This window comes from Nannospalax galili, unplaced genomic scaffold (assembly GCF_000622305.1).
Source record: "Nannospalax galili isolate Female #2095 unplaced genomic scaffold, S.galili_v1.0 scaffold1055, whole genome shotgun sequence".
NCBI lineage: Eukaryota > Metazoa > Chordata > Mammalia > Rodentia > Spalacidae > Nannospalax > Nannospalax galili.
In genome coordinates, this window is record NW_008337140.1 from 269,734 (window position 1) to 293,252 (window position 23,519).

Consider the following 23,519-nt stretch of genomic DNA (forward strand, 5'->3'; position numbering starts at 1 on the left):
TATTCTTTTCCATGATACTATAAGTGGGCCCATTCTCTTAATTTCCCATTTGGATTGTTAGTGCTACTTTATATAAAAATAAATGAGGAGCTGGAGAGATGGCTCAGCATTTAAGAGCGCTAGCTGCTCTTCCAGAGGACTTGGGTTCAGTTCCTAACACCCACATGGCTACTAACAATTGCCCAAAACTCCAGTTCCAGGGGATCTGACATCCTCTTCTGTGGGCATTGTATGACATGGGTGTACTTACATACATGTAAGCAAACACTCATACATAAAAAATAAAAATGAAAAATATTTTTTAAAAAATGCCAGGCGTGGTGGCACATGCCTTTAATCCCAGCGCTTGGGAGGCAGAGGCAAGCAGATCTTTGTGAGTTCAAGGCCAGGTTGGTCTACATAGTGAGTTCCGGGACAGCTGGGGCTACAGGGAGACCCTGTCTCAAAAAGACAAAAAAAATAATTGTTTTAAAAAGAAAAAAAAAAATCATTTCACATGTTGCTTGTATTTCTCACAACTTTTCTAGGTTTACTTAAAGCTCTAGCTACTAGTTTATCGTGCATGTCTACCCTGTTACCTGCAAGTAGAGATAGTTTTACTTCCTTCCTGGGAGAACGCTGTGTATTTTTCTCTTTCTTGGTGGTTCTGGTCTGGACTCCAGTACAGTATTGAGTAAGAGTGGCACAAACTGTCATCCTTGTTTCTTTCTGATCCCAGGGAAAGATACTTTTTTTTAAAACCATGCATTGTATATGTATGAATATATTTATTGATGTGTATGCAGATGTATACAACTTAACTATGTATTTAGTAACAGATTTTTGTGAATATTAAAATACTCTGTTTTCGTACCAGTAACTGGTATTGTTAGTTGAGTTTAATAGGGTAAAAAAGGGCCGGGCGTGGTGGCACACGCCTTTAGTCCCAGCACTAGAGAGGCAGAGGCAGGCAGATCGCTGTGAGTTCAAGGGCAGCCTGGTCTACCCTGGTCTACATAGTGAGTTCCAGGACAGCTGGGGCTATAGGGAGACCCTGTCTCAAAAAGACCAAAAGGAAAAAAAAAAGAAAAAAGGATTAGGGGGTAGTACTATGACACAGTGTTTTCTTTGCGTGCACCAGCCCTGGGTTCAATTCCTAACACTGCAAAAAGGGGGAAAAAGTATTACCCACAGCACAACTAATCTGACAAGTGAAATCATAAATTGCCTTTGAAAAGACCTCATTAAAATGCGTACTGAGGTGATGTGTACTCGTTAATTGGCTAGAATAATTTGAGTGGAAATAATTTTCTCTGGCTTTTATGTAGCCAGAAATACAGGAAGTTGTGATAACTATGGCTAAATGCCTTAGAAATACTAAATGTTGGAGCTGTAGCAATAGCTCTGTGGTTAAGTGCACTTGTTGCTCTTCCAGGGGATCAGAGGTCAGTTTCTAGCTCCAGGGGATCCACCATACTCTTCTGGTCTTTGTGGGCACCTACATGCATGTGTGCATACACATAAAATAAAATAAATCTTTTTTTCTTTGGTCTTTTTGAGACAGGCTCTCCCTGTAGCCCCAGCTGTCCTGGAACTCACTATATAGACCAGGCTGGCCTCGAATTCACAGAGATCCGCCTGCCTCTGCCTCCTGAGTGCTGGGATTAATGGCGTGCACCACTACACCCAACTTTATTTATTTTCATTTTATGTGCATGAGTGTATTGCCTGCATGTATGTAAGTGCACCCGTGTCATGCAATGCTGGCAGAGGACAGAAGAGGCTGTCAGATCCTGTGGGACTGGAGTTACAGACAGTTGTTAGCTGCCATGTGGATGCTGGGATTCGAACCCAGGTCTTCTTCAGGAACAACCAGTGTTCTTAACCACTGCACTATCTCACCAGCCCCCACAGATAGGTTCTTAAGTTTGCGTTTGTACTGTTCAGGAAATAATGCTGCAAGTAGAGGGAAAAAGAAACCGAATAAGAGCACATTTGCAGGTTCCTGGCTACATTGGGAAAGTACGCATTCAAACCAGTTTTCATTACCTTAGTTTCAGCAACTGAGTAAAGGGTTCTTATTCTTGAATTTTATTTTTTTTTTCCCTCCTGAGACAGGGTCCCCCTGTAGTCCCATTTGGCCTGGAACTCTGTGTAGACCAGGCTGGCCTTGATGCCTCAGGAGTTCTGGAATTAAAGGCCTGCGCCACCACGCCCCGCTAGATTTAATAATTTTCATTTCATTTTTAAAATTTAATTTTATGTGTATGTGTACCAAGTGCGTGCAAGGGTGCTTCAGAGGTCAGAAGAGGTTGGAACTTGAGGTACAGGCTTTTGTGAGCTGCTACGTGGGTGCTGGAAACTGAATCCAGGTCTTCTATGAGGAGTAAGTGCTCTTAGCCACTGAACCATCTCTAGCCCTGGGTTCTTATTTTTAATATTCTTCTTTTTTAAAAATTTTTATTAAGTGTTAAGGATAATATCAGTTTACACGAAGGTGACTTTAATTTGAATCCTGAGAGTTTAACACATATCCTTAAAGTTTGGAAGCTGAGCATAATGGACAGTTTTTAAAATGCAAAAATGAAGGGAAAATTGTTTCTTACCATATTTTCTAAGCTTGGATTTTTTTTTTTAACCATCTATTTCTTTTATTTTTTAGTACTTGTTTGAAAATGGTAGAATAGATAACATTTTTACTGAGCCCTACTCCAGATTTATGATTGAACTTACCAAACTCTTGAAAATATGGGAGCCTACAATACTTCCTAATGGTAAGGAGATTATTTTTATTTTATTGTATGTTAAAAATGTTCATGTATTGCAATATAGTCCTAATGTAATGTAGTTGAGCTTCTGAGAAGAAAGTCTTGGATTTATTGTTGAATGTTTTAATAAAAGTGCAACTCTGAACAGTTGCAGAATGAAGCTAAGAAAATTGCACTTATAGGTACAAATTATTGAAAATAATAAATTCAGGTTATACTTCTGTTTTTAGAAACTTTTTTATCTGGTAATGTCAGTAAAGGTGTTGTATAGCATCAGTAGTTGCCACATGTTTACCCATGAGCAGGTGCTCTTTTTCAGTAGTGTATGTATCTGCTGAAGTAGTTAAGAGTTATGCTCTCATTCTTGAATGACCTTTATGACCCACTGTCATTTGAGAAGCCTGTGACTTCACTTGGGCTCTTAGGCTGGGACTGGAGAAGCTCAGTGTTACACTCAGCAGTTTGTCCTTTCTCTTGGGTTCTAGAATACTTTGGGAGTATTCTGAACCACAGACTGGTTTGATGCATTTAACATTCAGAGATTTGAAAGTAATGAAGTCATGTTCAAGAATCTCTCAAGAATACATTGCAGAAGCAATAACAGATAAGATTAAAGAGAGATCATGGGTCAGACCTGAAATTAAATTTTTTAAGACCTCAACTTTTCCAGAAAAATTCCAAATAAGTTAACCAAGAAGTAATCCCTGTTAATATAAATTAAAAGTAAGAGAGAGAGAGCATGTAAGGGAAGGGACCAGCCGCTCCCTAGTGACTGGCCAAATAACATTGAACTGGCTAATGGTAAGCTTATGCCATGGACCAAATCTGGCCTGTTCCTGTTTTTGCAGTATATGAATGAAAAATATTGTTTGTATCTTTAAAGGGTTGGAAAATTTTAAAGAGTTCCTCTTTTACGGTATGACAATGGTATGAAAATCAAAGTTGTTCAGAGCCTGTAGAGCCCAAGTGACGCTTTTCCGGAAAGGCAGTGCTGGGGTCTGCCTCCCTGGAGCGTCTGCCCTTTTCTCTGTGCTGCCACTTCTGTAAGAAAGAGAGCAGTGATTGATGAGTGTTTCTTTACCATATTCCTGCTCTAAAATTTGAGAGGTTGACATAGTACTTACTGTCTTCTCCCCCGTCCTGTCTAGGTTATATGTTCTCTCGCATTGAAGAGGAGCATTTGTGGGAGTGCAAACAGCTGGGCGCTTACTCGCCAATCGTCCTGTTAAACACCCTTCTGTTTTTTAATACCAAATACTTTCAACTAAAGAATGTCACTGAACACTTGAAGCTTTCCTTTGCCCACGTGATGAGACGGACCAGAACTCTGAAGTACAGTACCAAGATGACCTACCTGAGGTTCTTCCCAGTGTCACAGAAGCAGGAGTCAGAACCAGGTGTGCTGCTGGTACATGAGGATTCTGTTTGAAGCCTCCTACGGAAGCACCTATCACAGAGGAACTTAAATTCTAGCTGGAGATGGCAATGCACACCTTTAATCTCAGCACTGGGGAGGCAGGCGCAGGTGGAGCTCTGAGATTGAGGCCAGCCTGGTCAATATAGTGAGTTCAGGCCAGCTGGGGCTCCAGGAGACACTTTCTTTAAAAAAAAAAAAAGAGAGAAAAGAAAAGAAATAGGGACTGGAGAGATGGCTCAGTGGTTAAGAACACTGGCTTTTCTTGCAGAAGATCTGGGTTCGAATCCCAGCACCCACAAGGCAGCTAACAATTGTCCATAACTCCAGTTCCAGGGTATCTGACAGCCTCTTCTGTCCTCCGTGGGCATTGCACGACATGGGTGCACTTACCTACATGCAGGCAGCGCACACATACACATGAAATAAAAATGATAAAATATTAAAAAAAGAAATAAAATGCGGGGCATGGTGGCGATGCCTTTAATCCCAGCACTAGGAGGCAGAGACAGGCAGATATCTGTGAGTTCCAGGTCAGCTGGAGCTACAGGGAGACCCTGTCTCAAAAAAGAAAAAAAAAGGTAAAATTCTAGACATAAGGAAGACATATGCAGCTTCCTCTTACCATTAAATATTTTTCTCTGTTGTCAGGTAGGTTATAAGCTTGTCTCAAAAATCACAGGACTGTTTGTTTTGTTGTTGTTTTTTGCTTGTTTTTAGACAGAGTCTCACTATGTTGCCCTGACTGACCTGGAACTTGAATATAAACCAGGCTGGTATGGAACACAGTGAGACTGGCCTGCCTCTGCCTCCCAGTACTTAGATTAAAGGCCTAAGTCACCATACCCAGCTCCAGTATACAAGTTTGGCTTTTCAATTAGAAGTTGTGATTTAGTTTGGTAGAAGCCTCTGATTTAACCAGGTAGAACCCAAATAATGCACATTTAAAATATGGCAATTGAACTCACTGATTTACAGGTACTAGGTAAGCCAATTGCCAGTTAAAAGAATCGGCTTATCTTTTAATTTGTTGTTGCTTAGTCTTTTTTTTTTTTTTTTTCAAACAAAACATTTTTTTAAAGTTAGCATTCTTTAGCTAGTACTGAAATTGTGAAGGAACTTAAAGCTGGCGTAAGGTAGACTGCTTTTAGTAGGCTCAGGTCACAAGTGACCGTTTAGTAGATGGATTATGATTGTGTGTTTCAGAAACAGCCTATTAAACAGTAGTTCTTAATGTCTGAAAATAATAACTGATAATGTAGAACTAGAAATTGAATTTTTGTATGTGTTTGGTTTTGGTCTTTTTAAAAAAAAACTCGTGTGTGTGTGTGTGTGTGTGTGTGTGTGTGTATTGCCCGCACGTGTGTTAGTACACCCTTGTCATGCAGTGCCTTTGGAGGACAGAAGAGGGTGTCAGATTCCCTTGGAACTGGAGTTATGGATGGTTATTAGCTGCCATGTGGGGTGCTGGAAATCGATCCCAGGTCCCCTGCAAGAGCAGCCAATGCTCTTAACTGCTGAGCCATCTCTCCAGCTCCTGGTTTTGGTGTTTTTGAGACTTGTCTTACTCTATAATAGCTCAGGCTAAGCTCAAATTCCTAATCCTCTTGAATGGTGGGATTGCAGACATGTACCACCATACCTAAAAGGAGAATTTCTTGTGGCACAGGCATGCATACCTGCACACAGTCATATATATCCCATATACATGCTCACAAATATACATGTATGTAAGTGCACGTGCGTCATGCAATGCCTGCAGAGGCCATAAGAAGGTGTCGGATCCCCTGGAACTTGAGTCTCAGATGGTTGTTAGCCACCAAGTGGGTGCTGTAGCCCTAGCTGACATGGAACTTGCTATGTAGACTAGGCTGGCCTTGAAATCACAGAGATCCACCTGCCTCTGCCTGTGCTGGGATTAAAGGCATGCACCATCATGCCCAGCTAGAAATTTCTTAATTTTTTTCAATCTTATCTAAATTGAGTTACTATTTTTAAGACAAAAATGAATATTTTGAATGTGAAAACTTAACATTTCTGACACTAAAATCTGCATAGTTGTGGTGTTGAGGCTGCATACCAGCTTACCTTCAGTGGGTCCATTCGCTTTCAAGGTAGTACGATCATTTGCTTTTTCACGTAGAGTCTGTCTTGTTAACTTGGTTTTATTTATATGTAGTCCACTTTGTTTTTTGTAGGTCTTTGTTTTGGTTTCCTTTTTCTTTGGTTGGGTGATTCTCTTTGGGTTTTTTTTTATTTGTTGGTTTGTTTTATGAGACAGGGTCTCACTCTGTAGCCCAGGCTGTTTTATAAAGCCTGAGCTGGCCTCAATTTTGAGGTAAATCTCCTACTTCAGCTTTCTGAGTGCTGGCCTGTGTTACCACTTGCAGCTCTACCTGTGCTCTTAGTGGTGTTAATTGGAGGAGGGAGAAGCAATCAGGTAATATTTTTACTTTTGATTAGGTGCTTTACAAGGTTGGAATAAGTTCATCTTGTATTCTGAGTAACTTGTGAAGCATTTCTGTGTAAGAATCTTCTATACATAGAATTGGAGTGAGCTTTGTTAAAGTAATAATGTAGATAGCTAGGGCAAATCCTAAACCATTTGTTAAGAGTGGCTATAAAAATGGGCGGGATCTGGATTTGAGTGGGAAATGACATATGAAATTTAAAAAGCTCAATAAAAAATGTTTATTTTTTAAAAAAAGGGGTGCTGGAGAGATGGTTCACTTGAAGTGCCTGTTGAGCAAGCATGAAGACCTGAGTTTGGATCCCCAGCACCCTTCTAAAGCTGGAAGTGATGGTGTAAAACCCTAGCATTGAGGGAGCAGAGAGAAGCAAGTCCCTGGAGCTTGGTGGCCAGCCAGTCTAGCATATTCAAGCTCCAGGTTTAGTGAGAGCCTGTTTCAAAAAATAAAGTAGTGCCCTGAAACTCGCTATGTAGACTAAGCTGGCCTAGATTTTACATAGATTTGTATGCCTTTGTCTCCTGAGTGCCAGGATTAAAGACGTTCACCACCATGCCCAGCCCAGGACAACTCTTAAATCATCCTCAAGAACACATGGTACCCTTTTTGCTGTGGTTTGTGAGCCTTGCGCCTAATCCTTTTTTTAGGAAAGCCAGGCTCCAGGTGGAAGAATACCTGTAGTACTGTCCTTGCTGCTGTGTGACTCCTCTTTGTTGATCAGAGGATATAACTTACTGGGCAAGCACTACGTTTTGTTTAATATACAAACAGAATGCTGGTGCCCTGATCAGACCTCAGTAAACATTTGTTGAAAGGGCAGAAATGACAGTCTTTGGTTATGAAGTAAAGCTCACTGTGAAGAAGGCTTCTCTAATAGAAACTTTTGATTATTTCCTGTCTTAAGATAAACTAACCATTGGCAAGAGGAAACGAAATGAAGATGATGAGGTTCCAGTGGGTGTGGAGATGGCAGAGAATACTGACAACCCACTGAGATGCCCTGTCCGACTGTATGAATTTTACCTGTCAAAATGGTAAGGGAGTCTTCTGTGTGTGGATGCTGAGTGCTTCATGGCCCAGTCAGCTTAGTCTTCATTCCAGGTGTTAGACACCAGAAACATGATTGGCCTATGACACGGGGTTTATTTACCTTTAACCTCATGTTTTCTCCATTCTTCTGTCTACCTAAATTTGGAACCAAGAAACAAGTCATCACTATTTTCCTCCAAAATTTATTTGATTGATTGATTGATTGGTTTTGAGACAAGGTCTCTCTGAAGCCCCAGCTGCAAAACACATCTTAAAAGTCACACCTCTCTTTCTATTATACATAATCTATAGGGATTTATGTTTTGTTTAGAAAAGTTCTTACCATGCCCAGTTCCACTTTGTAATAACATGCCTACTTCCAATCCATTGTGATTTTTCCAGCTTTTAGAGAAGGTATGGAGTTAAAGGTAGATCCTGAGAGGAAAATGCCCATAAACCTTTTTTTTTTTTTTTTGCCCATAAACTTATTTATCCTGTGGTTATATTGCTTATTTATCATGTGTATCATAGTGGGGAATGTTGAGAGCCATTATATAAAAGAATAGTTTATATTTTCTGTACTCTCTGATCCCAGCTTTCTTTTTTTCTCTTTTGTTTGTTGATTCCCCATGGATAGTTCTGAGAGTGTGAAGCAGAGGAATGACGTATTCTACCTTCAGCCTGAGCGCTCCTGTGTTCCAAACAGCCCCATGTGGTACTCCACATTCCCGATAGACCCTGGTACCCTGGACACCATGTTGACACGTATTCTCATGGTGAGGGAGGTACATGAAGAACTTGCCAAAGCTAAATCTGAAGACTCTGATGTTGAATTATCAGATTAAGATGGAAGTGAGGTTCCTATTTTCATATGCATTTGTATGCACCAAACTGTGAACACATCCAGCTGTTGGAAGGAGATATCTAAATCCAAGTCCTGTTGACTTGATTATGAGACAGTGAAAACCAGTGTGGATGTGCAAGCTGAAGGAAGGACTGTGAGCTGAGAAATGTCATTTGGCAGTGATAGAGTCCATAGACATCTTCCAATGACTAACCAGTTTCTGCGTGGTGCATAATCTTATTTTGTTTGGGAATAACAAATTGTGGAATATTTTTCAGGAAAACCGTTGTGTAAAACTCTACCATAGTAACCTTAGACCTTAGAGGGGTAGCTTTGGAGTGAGACCCTGGCTGCCACAGGCAAGTTGAGCAAGCCCTCCCTGAAAGCCAGGGGAGAAATCAGTACAGAGCTGAGAGAGAGAGCAGATGAGGACAGTGGGACCCAGCCTTGAAGATCCCATAAAACTACTCAAGTCTGGTGGGGTTTTTTGTTTTACAGATAGTGGTCTTGATTGGTTTTTTCACTGCCACCTCAATTATGTGGAAGTTAAAAGCTTTGGTACTTGTACCACAGACCCCTCCTATCAGAGGAAATGACCTCCACTACTGTTAACCAGTAGTGTGTCACTTTCCCTTTCCTGGTTCTTGCTGCCTCGGCAGTGGGTCTGGATATGGGTAAATTAGGATAAAGAGAATTATATTCCACAAGGAAGTTAGGCACACAGAAAATCTGTGGAGCCCATTAGACCCAAGTATCTTGAAATGTTTGTAGAAAATCCACTAAGATGCCTACTTCTCTGGGTGCAGGCCTAAGCCTACACTGTGTCCAGCAGAAGTAGGGTGTCCTTTGGTTTTCAATTTTCCCCCAGTGGCAGCTTTTCTCCCATTGTTTACTTCCTTGTTTCCGGAATGATTCTTCCTGTCTTTTGCACCAGCTTCTGGAGGCCCTTGTCATTTCAAAAGGAAAATCTGTCTCCTGAACTCTGATAAACATGTGGGTAATTCCACAAAGGCACAGTATTACGTAGCTATCCAAATGATAGGAAAGGTCTTAATAGGCTTCCTAAGTAAAGCATTTGGAAGATGACCTTGTTGCTCCAGAGAGCTTGAAAAGAGGATTCTGGCTTAGTGTGCACAGATACTGACCATCTGCATATCAGTGAGCAGGTCTTCTAGCATTATTCCAAACTCTAGCTGTTTTAGTAGTTCTATGAGGCAAGGCATAGACGTGTGTGGAACTATCAGTCTGTCTCCTTCATCTCCATTCTCAGTTCCCCAAAAATTTTGAATCAAGCTTTTAGTGATGTTGGCCAGTTACATAACTTTTTAAATTGAGGTTCATTTGAACCTGTAGTAAAATTTAAAGAAGTCAAAAAGCTTCCAGATCTTTTTCCAAGCAAACCTTGACTTTTCAGTGTGTCCCATATTTTTTTTAAACGAATGAAAGTCATTTAAATACAACAATTTAAAAATGGGCCTTTTGACATTGTGTACTTGCTGGTTCTGTTCCTCTGCTTGTAACGATTCTCATTTTTGTTACAAAGAACTGTGTGAAAGAAGTCAAGTCTGCTGGAGTCTGTGTGATTAATTCCACCTGCGTTTGCCATTTCTGATTGCGAAACTGACTTCCAGACTTCCGTGACTGGTGGAAAAGCAGTTGGATTGTCTGATAAGTCTGCCAATAAACCATCCAGAACCACCAGGTGTTACAGTCCCACTGTATAAATTCTATGATTTGTATAAACACTGAGATTTTCCCCATCTATAGTTGTATGTAAAACAAATACTATTAGTATAGTAAATTGTTAGAAAATACCAGAAAGGGGGAAAAAAAAACCCTGTATCTTTTAAGAGAAAAACCAGTACCCAGATAAGTGACTTCTTGAGCTGCATGCTAGCACAGGGTCGCAAGACCCCCGAGCTGATTCGTAAGAGAACACACTGGTTAATTATTGGTCATTCCTCAGGAGTATAGCTGTTTGTTGTGTCAAATTCTTTACTCTTTTAATTTTAGTAGAATTGTGTGAAGTTACATTTTTTCCCTTAGGAAGAGAAAAAAACAACTAGCAAAAAAATGGGAAAAAAATCTACAAACGGAAACAGCTCTCCTTCATGTTCCTTTGGTCTTTAGTCACATTTAGATTTTTCCCTTTGCAGAAACCGCAGAACTATTCCCTTAGAATAAAACAGTATATTTGTATTTGATGGGCGAATTCTTTTTCTTCATGTCTTGAAAGAATTTTAAATATATTTTTCTATTTGACCTTACTGTTAGAATCCAAAAAATGGAAAATTATAAAGAAAAAGCAGCTTTCAGAGAAGAAGTCATTTGGTTTTTATTCTTTGCAGTAAATGTATTGTCTCACTGCAGAGTCTTTAAGTCGCTTTCTTTTTTTCTGTCAAAAGACTTCTGTTTTTAGGTAAGTTTAAACTATGTTAAAAGTCCTAACAGCTAGAATACCAGGCAGATTTCTTTGGGGTTTCAAAAGATTATATCAGACAGGGGATGTAGCTCAGTGTAGAGCACTTTACCTATTGTGGACAAGGCCCTGGGTTCAAGCCTCCACTTCATATACCCATTGTGATAAATTTTTTTTTAAGTGTATGCATGTTTTGCCTACACTTACATAAGTGCGCCCCATGTGTGCAGTGCCTATGGAGGCCAGAGAGTGTGTCAGATCCCCCGGAACTGGAGTTAGACAATTGTGAAGTACCACGGATGCTGGCAACTAAAACCAGGTCCTCTGCAAGAGTGGAGAGAGCTCTTATCCACTCAGCCATCTCTCTAACCCCAAGACAGAATCTTCTTAAAAAGATGGCATCACTTCAACTGTAGGAAGTTTGAATTGTGATATTCATATAAAGGATATGTTCACTTTTAGGCATAAATGCATATTTATCTAAGTATGACTAGTACTTTTTCTTAATCTCTAGAGGCATCTTGGTGTATCTTAGTATTGTGTATTGTGCCACAAATATACTACCAAATTCCATGTATAACACTTCTGTACACCCCGTGACATTCCTAAGCTTGCAAAAAAAATTTTTATTTCCCCCAGGAAATCTAAAGTTAATACGTATCTTTAAATGAATCTCAGTTTTCTATTAAATGCAGAATTTAGTTTTCCACGAGTACAAAGATCTTTTATGATAAGAATTTGAAAGTTGAGGTGCGCATTAAATACTACTGTCCCTATCCTCTGTACAAGTAGTGTCCACACCATATGTTACCCTCATTGAGAAAATTTTTAGTTGTGAGGCATTGTCACATACTGGGAAGATCATAAACTTTGGAGTCATTTTACTTGTTGATTGTATAGAACCTTGAGTAAATTACAAAACTGCTTTGTCTCAGTTTTCTCCTCTGTGAGGTGAAGACAACAATAACTTTCTCAGTTTGGGGGTTCAAGTGTAACATTTCTGGGACTACAGAGATGTCTGAGTGGTTAATAGCACTGGCGCTCTTGCAGAGGACCTGGGTTTGTTTCCCAGCACCCACATGTGGCTAACAACCATCTGTAACTCCAGTTCCAGAGAATCTGTCGCCACCTTCTGACCTCTGCAGGCATTGCATGACAGAAGGGCACTTACATACATGCAGGCTATACACTCATACACATAAAATAAAAATAAAATTTTTTTAAGTGTAAGAGTTCTTTTTAAGCTTTTTTCGTACTTATTTAAAAATGTATGTGTGTGTGGTGTGTGTATGCTTGCCAAGGTATAGGCGTGGAGATCAGAAGACAGTTTGCTTCAGTTCTTTCTCCTTCTATCATGTGGATTCTGGGAATAAAATTCCTGTCATCAGGCTTGGTGGCAAGCACTTTTGCCCACTTAACCATCTCTCTCACCCAATATTTTATCAGATCTCTGAGTTCAAAGAGACAGGATCTCCTTGTAGCCCCAGCTGTCCTGGAACTCACTATGTAGACCAGGCTGGCCTCCAACTCACAAAGATTCGCCTGCCTCTGCCTCCCAAGTGCTGGGATTAAAGGCATGCACCACCACGCCCAGTGCATTTTATTTTTTAAAGCTAAGCTGGCCTGGAACTCATGATCCTTCCTGCTTCCTCCAGGATGCTGGATTTCTCCACCACTCTCAGCTTGGTGTATCTCTTGATACTAAATATGAACATGTTCCTAGTAAGATTTATATTATGTTCCTTTGGTCTTGTCCACACTTACAGTATTTGTACTTTTTAGGATTTTTGGTTCTGAATGTTATATACTTCAGGTTATTTGGGGGTTTTGTTTTTCCTGTTTTCACAGTTTGGCTGTTCAGACTACTGCTTCCTCAGTGTTAACCTTAGTATCCGTATTTATTTTTGACCATTTCTCTGAGAGAGTTTTCACTGCTCCTCCCCTCCCCAGGCTGGCCTCCAACTATGATAACTGGCAGAGGATAACCTTGAACTTCTGATTCTTCTGCCTGCAGCCCCCAATTATAGGGATGTGCCCCCATCCTTGTAATTACTTTTGAATTCCTAATTTGGATCGTGTCTCTTCACTTGTCACACTTGTGCCACGTGAGTGAGCTGCACCAGCTGTCTGGTAGTCTTTACTGGTGGAGGACCAAAGCCAGGCTCTCTACTGACCTGGCCTCCAGGCATCTCAGTTGCCATTGACCGCTCTCCCTGCAGCTGATCTTTTGGGAAGCGCAGCACAGCAGCAGGCTGAGTTGTAGACTTCATGACTAGCCCTCTTGAGTCTATCCCTGCAGAGCCTTCAGCTCTCTTGAGACAGCCTGCTGTCGGCAGCTAGATGGATTGGCCTTGTCCACTTGTAAGAGCAGGCATCACATTCATTCGTATCTTCCAGGTACGGAAACTGTCAGTCTCGGATTCCCACAAGATTTAGCAAAATCTTGATTGTTTAGTTTTTATTTCAGTTTAGTTTTTGGTAGTAACTCTGAAGGGAATTGGTAACTATTTCATTATTTTAATAGGAAACAAAGACACACTGATTTTGTATTTTCAGTCTTATATTTTAGGTGTCTTGTTTGGAGAGATTTACGATTATTAAATGGTGGTATTGGGAGGTGGGCTGTGAGATGGGGCTCATTTACTGAAGGCCTGAAATCTGGCTTCACCTCACAGCAGCCTTGTTTCATCTTCCCAAATGCTGAGATTACCGACCTGAGCCGCCATGCCTGGCTGTGGTGACTGCTTGTGTCTCCCAAGACCCCCAGTGAGATTTTTTTAATAACTTCCTCTACCCCGTTCCTGCTTTCTGTTTTGTTTTGAGGTAGAATCTACCTATCCCAGCCTGGCCTCAAATTTGGGGTGGCCCTTCTACCTCAGCCTCCTGTGTGCTGGGCTTACAGGTGTGCACCACTATACCTGGGTCCATTCTTGCTTTCTGATGGGTTGATTGATATGATCCTCCCCCTTCCCCCCACTGGTTTAGATGCTATTATATGTTCTAGTTCTGAATATTTAGTTGCTTTCTCAGTATTTATAACATGAAAACCTGACTGAAATCCTAAAATAAGCTTTCTCCTATGGAAAGACCTTACATAGCTTTAAATTCAGTCACAATTCTTGCCTGTTACTAGCCAGTAGTTTAAATTTTACGCACACAGTGGCCAGTAACCAGCCCCTCATCATCTTCCTTTCCTTTGAAAGTGCCACATCTTCACATCCTGAGACTGCCATCTTGTTGGCCCCTATGCTACTGGGCCTGCTACCAGGCCTCTTGCCAGGTTCTCTTGTCTGTTGTGGGCACAGTCTGAACTGCATTCCAGCCCCTTGGGTTGGACCAAGGATATAACAATGGGTAAGCTCACATTGGTGCTTTTGAAATACTGAAGTATACAGTGCTTTTCCAAATAAGAGTCTGGTATTTAATATTCCCAAAGACCATCTTTAAAATTGCTTCATGCTTTCAGAGCAACAGCTTGGTAGGAGTAAACTAGTGTGCACTTGTCTCTCCTGAAAGCAGCCGTGTTTACTGTTCCTGGATTTCTCTACTGTCTACTAGTGGGTGCTTATGGATGGCTTGGTCGGATCCCTCATCTGAGACTACTGAGACTCGTGTTTTGTTGCCTTGGAAGAGAACAGGAAGTTTAAACATTAGTGTTGACTCTCCCACCTCACCAAGTTTCCCTGAGATGTTGTCTGTTCTGAAAGGTCAGAGTGTAGTGTTCCAGCCATTTGAAATTAAAGGTTTGTGTGCTAGACAGAGCATAAAATGGCATAGAAGATATGGATCTCAAATAAACCTGAAAAGGCCTGGGAAAGGCTCAGCCTGCACCAATAGGAGAGGAGGCGTGGCAGTCTGAGTACTTTAGCTATCTAAATAATGCAAGAAAAACCATGAAACCATGCTGTTCCTGATTCATCTCTCCTTTGGGGGCTCTGGTCTTAGATCAGGCGCCTAGGGGGATTCTGGGTATTTGCTGACATTCTTATGAAGAGCACTGGGTTCCGGGAAAGGTAAAAGGTTCTGGTATGGTGATTATTGGTAGATCCCAAAGATAATGGCTTCCTACAGCTGTATTTGCAGTTGAAAACAAATGTAGCCAATTAAACATCCAGTTTAAACACATTTTGCACTGAATTCATCCTATGTAAGATCACAGAAATGAGGATTTGAAAGCAGGTGTTTCTGAACAACAGGACATTTAAAAAACAGGTGAGATATCCCCTCAGCAGGCAGGGGATGTCTTTCATACAAGAGATCCAGGGATTTCAGTCTCAGTCTTTTGCTCACTTTGTCTCCTGAAGCCCCCAACACACACAATATACATTCATCTGTTTAAGGTCCATATGTAATGGAGGGTCGGAGGTACCAATTCAAAGCCAGGTGTAATGGTGTGTGCCGTCAGGCCCAGCACTCAGAGGCAGAGACAGGTGCACTGCTGAGATTGAGGCTAGCCTGATCTACATAGCAAGTTTCAGGCCAGCTAATGCTACAGGGAGACCTGTCTCTAACAACAGAATATAAAACAGCATGTGACCTGGAGCTTTGCACAGACCTTAGTGTGCCTTCTAGCCTGTCATTCTGTAGACTGGCCTCTTGTGAATGTCTGGGCAGAGGCTACAACCAAGCCTGGTAGCTTCTTGGGCCTGTGGAAGCCTGACAGAAGTGAAGCTAGGGCCCTAACATCTTAACACTAGCTCTTTCTAGAGAGGAAAAGGAAACAACCTTGGCTAACAGTTTATTTCAGTCAGTCACAACAATCAGTGGCTACTCCGGTGGGGCAGTTATTCTAAATAGTGCTTTGGTACCAGGTTCCTGCTACCCGTCTGTGGCTGCAGCATCCCTGAGTACCCCTGATGCTGGTCAGAGAGAGGACTGTGAGGGAAGTCAGCAGTGGGTCAGGGTTGAAGATACCTGTGTTGTGCAAAGAAGACAAGCTATATGCCCTGGACAAGGAATGGGATTTGGCCAGAGCTGAGCTTTGCCACGCCCAACCTCACATTCTTTGTCTGAGCTGACTGGGAGATCCTGGGCGCCTTCCCCCATTGGTAAGTCTTTTGAAGCTGAGCTGCTGAGGGCTGTTTTTCCTCTCTTCCAGGGATAGTATGACTACAGATTACCTGAGGAATTAAGAAAAGGTTAAGAGTTTTGAAACCAATATAACCCCAGGGTAGAGATTCCAGGCTTCACTGCTCTTTTTTTTTTTTTTGGTCTTGACAGCAGGGTCTCCCTGTAGCCAGTTGGCCTGGAACTCACTATGTAGACCAGGCTGGCCTTGAACTCTGAGCAATCCACCTGCTTCTGCCTCCCAAGTGCTGGGACTAAAGGTGTGCACCACCATGCCTGGCTGCTTTAGTTTTTAAAAGTTCCCCAGTGATTCTTACTGAATAGCACTAGTAGCCAGAGTGAGAGCTACCAATGTCAACATACAAGAAAGTATTGCCTAGTTAGATGTGAGGAAAAAATGAAATATTTCCAGGAAAGTGGGAGCAGGGCATGGTTGTTGGCAGAGGTAATGTGTATCTTTGTTGAGGATTTGCTAAATGGCTGGTTAAGTCCTGATCTTCCATGATGGGTAACCAGTCATATTTCCAGTGCCCTCTAATGCCAGACCTGATCAGTGAGGGTGAGTTTTGGGCACACACTGTCCAGGTTGATGTGGGAGACAAGCATGGACAACCACAGCTTAGTCCTCAACATCGGACACACACCCCTGGTACCAGCCCCAAATCAGGGGCTAGGGACTAAGTGGAAGGTGTTAACAGTAGTGGCTCAGTGTTTCAAGAATCTGGAGAATGATTCACAGTAGCCGTGTCTTTCTGTTTTGAGTGAGTGAGTTAGTATTAAGTACACAGCAACCAAAAGTAACAGATAGCAGGTAGATAGAGGCAGCGGGAAGAGCACATTTTTGGGCTCTCACAACCAGGAGAAACCAACCGGGAGAGTTAGGCCATGAAAAACTCATCCATGGAGACTATGGTTCATCAGAAACTCCAGCTAACTGCCTCCGCTTCCCTGTCTGTTTCTGCTGAATGTTGTGAGCACTGGACATGGTGTTACCGTTGCTCTTAATCGTGGTACTCCAGTCTCTGCTGCTGTGAGCGCTTGAATTGGGGATGTTTTGCTGTTGCTATTCACTCTGCTACTCGCTATTTATTTTTTGACTTTTCCTTGCTATATCCCTAGTCATCATGTACAGGTACATATGTACATACACATGTATGTTTGATATATATATGTATATATAAAATCACTCATTCAAAGCTAAAAACGGCTGTTAGAAATCATTCTCCAGACTGGTTGTTCGTAATTGCTGTAGTCCGCAGGATCTATGAAATAACATATTTGTTTTGGATGATACCTGGTTTGACAAGGAACAATAGGGTCCCCAAAACAGAGTCTGTAAAGGAGTTGGGTTGCCTTGTGTCCTCAAACCCATTTCGTGGGCTCAGGCTCCTGATTTCAGCACCTCTCAGTGCAGGTGAGGACCCTTCAGCTCCTGACTCTCAGGGGTGACCTGAGGACCATGGGGAGACCTGAGGTGAGTGTCTACCTTACCTCTCCCCAACAGAGCGGTGGCTTTCCATGTATTGTAGCCTCTTGGAGACTTAGCTTTTTTCCTGGCCATTTAGAAACCGAAAGCCCGAGTCCCTTGGTGAGAGCAGAGGAGTGTTCACCCAAGATATGTTCGGTCAAGCAGGGTCTTCTACACTCCTGAGATGAGCACTACTTCAAAAAAGGCTGCTGTGGGGCAGCAAGAGGGCTGGAGCTCTGGTAGTCTGTCCCTAAGAACCCTCACCAGTAGACAAGATGGGATGTGACAGTGTTCTAGGTGTAGTCGAACACTAGGCCGGAAGGACAGCATTGGGTTTGCTTTTTTTTCCCTCTGTTTTCTCTTTTCCCAAGTGCCCTCTGCTCCTGAGCCTGCCTGCTGTGGCCATGTTTGGGCAGCAAGTCTGGCCCCTTGCTTGGCGTGTACCCCTTTGGCAGCTGGAACACACCCTGCTCTGAATGTTCCTCATGTGCATTCTGAGTGGGACATGCAGCCTCCTGCCTGTGGTCTTGAGTGCATGTTTCACCCGATGGCTCTTGTCGACATGGGCCCAAGGTCAGTAGCACCATTGTGGCAAATTCTCATGACCCCACCTGGACTTAAAGTCAGAACCCCAGACTTTGAAAGCCCTTTCAAGCTGACGATTTGAGCAGCACCGACTGGGCTCTGCTGGGTCTGAGTGGATGGGTCTGTTCCCATCCACGTCAGCATTTCATCTCCTACCTTAGCTTTTGGGCCAAAATGTGGGGCCACCACTCCACCTACACAGTTGGACTTTGTGTATAGGGACTGTGTTATCTTAGGAGCCTGACCCTCTTCCACATCCCAGCAGTTTACAAAAGAGAATGAGTGTACTTGGGAATGTGGCCAACACCAGCTGACCTGGGAACCCACCCAAAAGGGAATAACTGGCCAAAAAGTCTTGCAGTGATATCCTGGACTATCAGACACTCTGTGCCCCCATAAGTCATTTTTGTGTAACAAAAGGTCAAAGTCATAGGGCAGCCACGGCCAGCAGGTGGTCATCCACCTGGTACTCTGGATCCCAGTACCAGCAGCTACATGCGCTGGAGGCAGGCCCAGCAGTGACAACCTTGCATATCTACACCAGGGGTGGACCTTGCACACAGGTCAGGGATATAGCATGAAATCACACTATGTGGTAGGCAGGCACACAATTAAATAGCATGTTTAATCATCTCACAACAGACAGTAGTGCAGTAGTAGAAATTGTAAGTCCTCTTAAAAAAGTTACTCCCCATTCCTCAGCTGACAGACACTGTGGCTGAGGAGCTGGTGACAGGGTAAGAGGGATTCAGATGTCATCCCAGGAGCTGAGAGTCTCCAAATCAGAACTGCCTTGTGAGCAGCCAAGAGCCCTATGAGGAACTGATGCACACACACTCAACATTCACACATGCAAGGGACACTATAGACGGATGAAGGGGTAGGCGAAGGACACAATGGAACAGTCACACGTGCACTCTTGATTTCACAGCATTCTAATCTGTGGCTGTCTCTCAAGACACAAGTAGTGGCCTGAGCCTGGAAGCAGCAGGTGCTGGTCAGATGAAGGGGAAACCACTGCATCCAGCCCAGCTGCTGACACATGTCCCCAGCAGCCAGGAGGCCCCTCACATCCCTGATGCAGCCAGTACACAAGCCAGCTCTAGTGCTAAGGGGCCAGGCATTTCCGCATTACCACCACAGCATCAGTAGTGGGCAAGGATTCCTTTTGGCTTAGTCAGGGTATGCACTGTCCCAGAGGCAAACAGAGAACACACCCCCAGCCCCCGCTAGGCCCCTCGTGCCAGGAGACTGGTGGCACTTGGTTCTGTGCCAGATGCAGGGGAAACAGCAGGCCTTGCCATGTGTGCTCTGGACCCAGCAGCACTGCTACAACACAGCTGAGAGGCTAGGGGCTGGCGCTCAGGCAGCGGGCAGGGAGGTGTGTGCAAAAAGGAGGCCCTGAGCTGAGGATATTTGGGGGGCTACCAGACAGGTTTAAAGAGAAACCTTCATTCACAGCTTCATTCAGCGGTTCCTAGAGTGTCTGTAGATTCAAGTACCAACAGTTCTGAAGGGGCTGTTGGGATGGAGTGACCAGCACATGCTGGGAGAGTAGCTGCCCGCAGACCTGGTAGTAGGGAACCAGCCTGGAGGTGCTCTGGGCCCTGGCACTGAGGCCTGTCCTAAGGAGACAGACCAAAGGGCTACAAGATCTCCTCCCGTGGGCTCCTGGCCTTCAGCGGGGTTTGTCCATTGGGCACGGATCCATTCTGACCATGCAGGAGTTTGCCCTTCTCCCGGTCTGGCCATGTGAAGATGGCATCATCGCTGTCCAGCTCCGACTCAGAGTGCATCAGGCTGCTACTCAGCATGGGGCCTTTGTGTTTGACACCTGTAGGAAGACAAGCACCCTCAGCATTAAGAAACAACCTTCCCAGGCCTCAGCAGAAACCACAGTCATCCTGGCCTTGAGATGCTTCTCTCTAGGCTGGGGTAGGAGAGGTAGAAGGAGGTCTGGGGCTTTCTAGAACAGTCCATGGGAAGAAGTCACAAAGCACAGCCTGAAGATCAGACCTGGGCTCTCCTGCTGGGCCTTGAGCTTTAGCTGTTGTCCCAATGGCATTCTCTTCCCTTTTAGATAAAGAATATTTCCTCAGGTTCCTTTGTGGACAGGGTGGAGGGAGGAGGGAGGCAGAAAAGCACAGGGAACTCAGGCCCTGGAGAATGCTCTCTGGCCATCTCCTGTCCCGAGGCACAGACACCGAGACCATGACAGTGTGCGGATGTAGGCCTGTGCCCCGTGGGCTCTCCATCTGCTCTGCCTCCACTGCAGGGGTACCGGAGGTGGGACAGCCCAACTGAAGTGGAACTCTCAGAGAGTCCCAAGCAGCTGGCTCCTGAGAACGCACCCTTAAGAAGCACTTGAGGCTGGAGAGATGGTTCAGTGGTTGAGAGTACTGGCTGCTCTTACAGAGAACCTGAGTTTGGTTCCTAGCGCCTACATGTTAGCTCACAACCATCTGTAACTCTAGCTCCAAAGGATCCAATTCCCTTTTTCGGCCTCCATTGGCACTACACATAAGCGCACATAAACTCACACAGATTCATGTGCTTACACATAAATTTTTTTTTTTATTTTATGTGTATGAGTGTATTGCCTGCATGTATGTGAGTGCACCCGAGTTGTGCAGTGCCGCGGAGGTCAGAAGGCGGCTTCGGATTCCCCCTAGAACTGATGTTAAGGATGGTTCATAGCCACCATGTGGGTGCATGACAAGTATGCATGGGGACACATACGATCAGTAAAAACAACACAAATCTGTAGTCCCTCAGACTCAACAATTCCCTTTCTAAGTCTGCACCTAACAGAAATTCATACATATGTGCACCAAAAGACACAGACAAGACTGTTCACAGCACTCGCTGGAAAGAGCACAGTTGTCCATCAGCAGTCTAAATGGTCAATAAGTGACATTTATCACTAAGTGTGGTTGCATAATGGAAACTCTACCGCAGAGCAAATGAGTGGGCTGCTGTAGGAATATGGGAATAGGATGCTGGGTGAAAGGGGCCAGTGTGCAATGCCATTCACAGAACTCCAAGACTGCAAATAAACTTGGGGGGTACTGACTGGAAGGGAGCACAGAGAGGACCTGGAGACTGATTTCCAGTATTGCTCCCCTGTGAAGGTGGCAATTTCCAATTAGGTTGCACCACAGAGAACTGCCACTTTTGTGGGTAAAAGAGAAGGTCATTTGATTTGGGTCAATCTACTGTAACAGGGAGGGAGGGAGGGCAGCAGAAGAGCAGAACAAGCAGATCCCCAAACCAGAGCTGCTGAAGGCAGTGCCCCGCAGAGCACCCCCCCATGGCTCTGCCCAGCTTAGTGCAGCACCTCTGCCTCTCCTCTGCCTCAGGAGACAGCATCTGCATCCTGCCCCCTTGTAGCAGCTCCCCTCCATGCCACGCCCCACTCCTCCAGGAACCCCTCCTCCACCAGGCCTGGCATCTCTGCCTGCTGTCCTGGGCTTCCAGCTTCTCCTCAAGTTTTCTTCGTGGCTCGACTTTGAAAAGGGCTTTTAAATCCCTAGGGCATGTTTCTTCATATCCTGCCATCCAGATGAGCTTCGTGCTCCTTTGCAGACACACTCAACTGCTGCTAACGTCTCCAGAGTAATCATTAAATCTGATGGTTTTGCAGCAGCAAATATGGATGTGCCCCTTACCCCTCCCCCACAGGACCCTTCCTCCTCAACAGCTCATCTTAGGATCCTGGGTCTCTCCTTGGGCAAGGCTATGACCCACTTTTGAGGTACTGATCTTTACTGGCAGGCAGAATTCCATGTTCCAGTCCTGACTGATGTGCTGGGTTCACTTTAATTCTTCCATTGCCCAACAGCCCCTGCACCAGATGTCCTGATTCTGCCCAACAGCACTATCCTCTGCCTCTTGGCTAGGAGCCAGCCTTGCCCTGCCTGCCCCCTGCCTGCTGTTACAATGTGTTTGAGCTACTGTCACCTCCGAGACCACTGCAGAGTCTCTATTGGCCTCCTTACCTGCAGCCTCTCCCTTTCAGCCTACTGGACATTGCTACCAGGCCGACTTCCTCAAGCAGCACTCTGAGGGCATCACTTCTTGTTACCACCAGGACAGACAGTCAGTTCTGTATCCCCTTCACAGCACCCACTGCTCCTGGAACAGCCTGCTCAACCACCCAGTCCCAGGCCACTCACCATGGCTGGACTGCCCAGCATGTCATGTTGTCCACCTCCCCAGATACCCTCTGCCCTTCCAGCTGCACAGCCTTACCACTTCTCCCTCTGCCTGCAACACTGTGGCCTGCAGTCTACACCTCCGACTACTCTTCCTTCGAATCCAGCTTAGGTGTTACTCTTTTTACGTTTTTTAAAATTATATTTTATTTATTTAGTTTGTGCACACGTACATAACGCATACTATGGTGCAGAGGTCAGAGGACAAGTTAGAGGAATTGGTTCTCTCCTGCCCCATGTGGGTCTTAAGGATTGCACTCAGCCTGCCAGGCTTGATGGCAATGCCTTTACCATTGAGATATCCTGCCAGCCCTAAGTGTTAAGACTTTTCCCAGGGCTGGAGAGATGGCTCAGTGGTTAAGAGCACTCACTGCTCTTGCAGAGGACCCAGGTTCGGTTCCCAGCACCCACATGGTGGCTAGCAACTACCTGTAACTGAGTCCCAGGGGATCCGATGCCTCCTTCTGGTTTCTGAGACTACTGCATGCACAGGTGCACTTACACACATGCATTATTCATACCCATAAAAATAAAAATTTAAAAACTGATTTTTTTAAACTTCACAGTCAGATTCTATACAGTTGTGAATGTGACTCTGGGAGGGTCAAGGAAGGAGAAGAACGAGTTCCGGACATAACGGCCAGCAGAACTTGCTCAGAAAAGGTGGAGTTCAGCAGAAGGAAGACCCTTGAAGAGTAAACTGACACAGAGAGCTCACAGAGGTTACACAGCCCAATCCAAAGTTGCAACTTTTCAGGCTGAAAATAGCAAGTCATGGAAATTTTTCAGGAAGGAAAATATGGCCAGAGTAAAGTGATAAGGACCCCATCAGCCACTCTGTGGAAGCAAGCTGCACTGATTTGTTCTTGGTCTTGTGGGGAATGTTCTGGCCACTGCCGATACCCAGGTTCACGTGGGGCTCCCAGTGCTCACAATGGAGCTGCCTAGGTGCAGAGCCCAGCTGCCTGTGAATGCCCACTCTCTGCAGCTGCAACTTCTCCCCCTCCAGACTCAAGTTCTCTGAGGGCAAAGTGTCTTGGGCCTCTCTTCCCCACTGTCTCCCCTAAAGCAAAGCTTTAAGCAGGAGGGTGTTTAATAAATGCTTTCTGTAAAAACAGTTTTTCAGCAAAGGGCTTAGAAATGGTGAGGAGGCTGGTAGGAAAGAAGGCTCTGACCTGGCCTCTGTCTGGAAAGGGAACTTTCTTAGGCATAAGGGACTGAGACTGCTGACCCTGATCACAGCAGGCAGCTTGGGAAGCAGCTC

General features: G+C 44.3%; 2 protein-coding genes across 8 annotated transcripts in view; one reads left to right on the forward strand and one right to left on the reverse strand.

Annotated features, from left to right (window-relative positions):
* The window catches only part of Zmym4 (zinc finger MYM-type containing 4), a 119,375-nt gene extending 108,504 nt beyond the window's left edge, over positions 1-10,871 (forward strand). For all 7 annotated transcript variants that reach the window (XM_008832105.3, XM_029563116.1, XM_029563118.1 and 4 more), the window contains 4 exons: positions 2,642-2,753; positions 3,896-4,144; positions 7,534-7,663; positions 8,296-10,871. In XM_008832105.3, the coding sequence (XP_008830327.1) occupies positions 2,642-2,753; positions 3,896-4,144; positions 7,534-7,663; positions 8,296-8,503 (699 nt within the window). In that variant the 3' untranslated portion in view covers positions 8,504-10,871. The remainder of the gene's footprint in view (positions 1-2,641; positions 2,754-3,895; positions 4,145-7,533; positions 7,664-8,295) is intronic.
* A 7,776-nt stretch (positions 10,872-18,647) lies between these two features.
* Kiaa0319l (KIAA0319 like) overlaps positions 18,648-23,519 on the reverse strand; it is a 116,287-nt gene continuing 111,415 nt past the window's right edge. Inside the window, exon 21 of the mRNA XM_008832108.2 lies at positions 18,648-19,875. Within this exon, the coding sequence (XP_008830330.1) occupies positions 19,688-19,875 (188 nt within the window). The 3' untranslated portion in view covers positions 18,648-19,687. The remainder of the gene's footprint in view (positions 19,876-23,519) is intronic.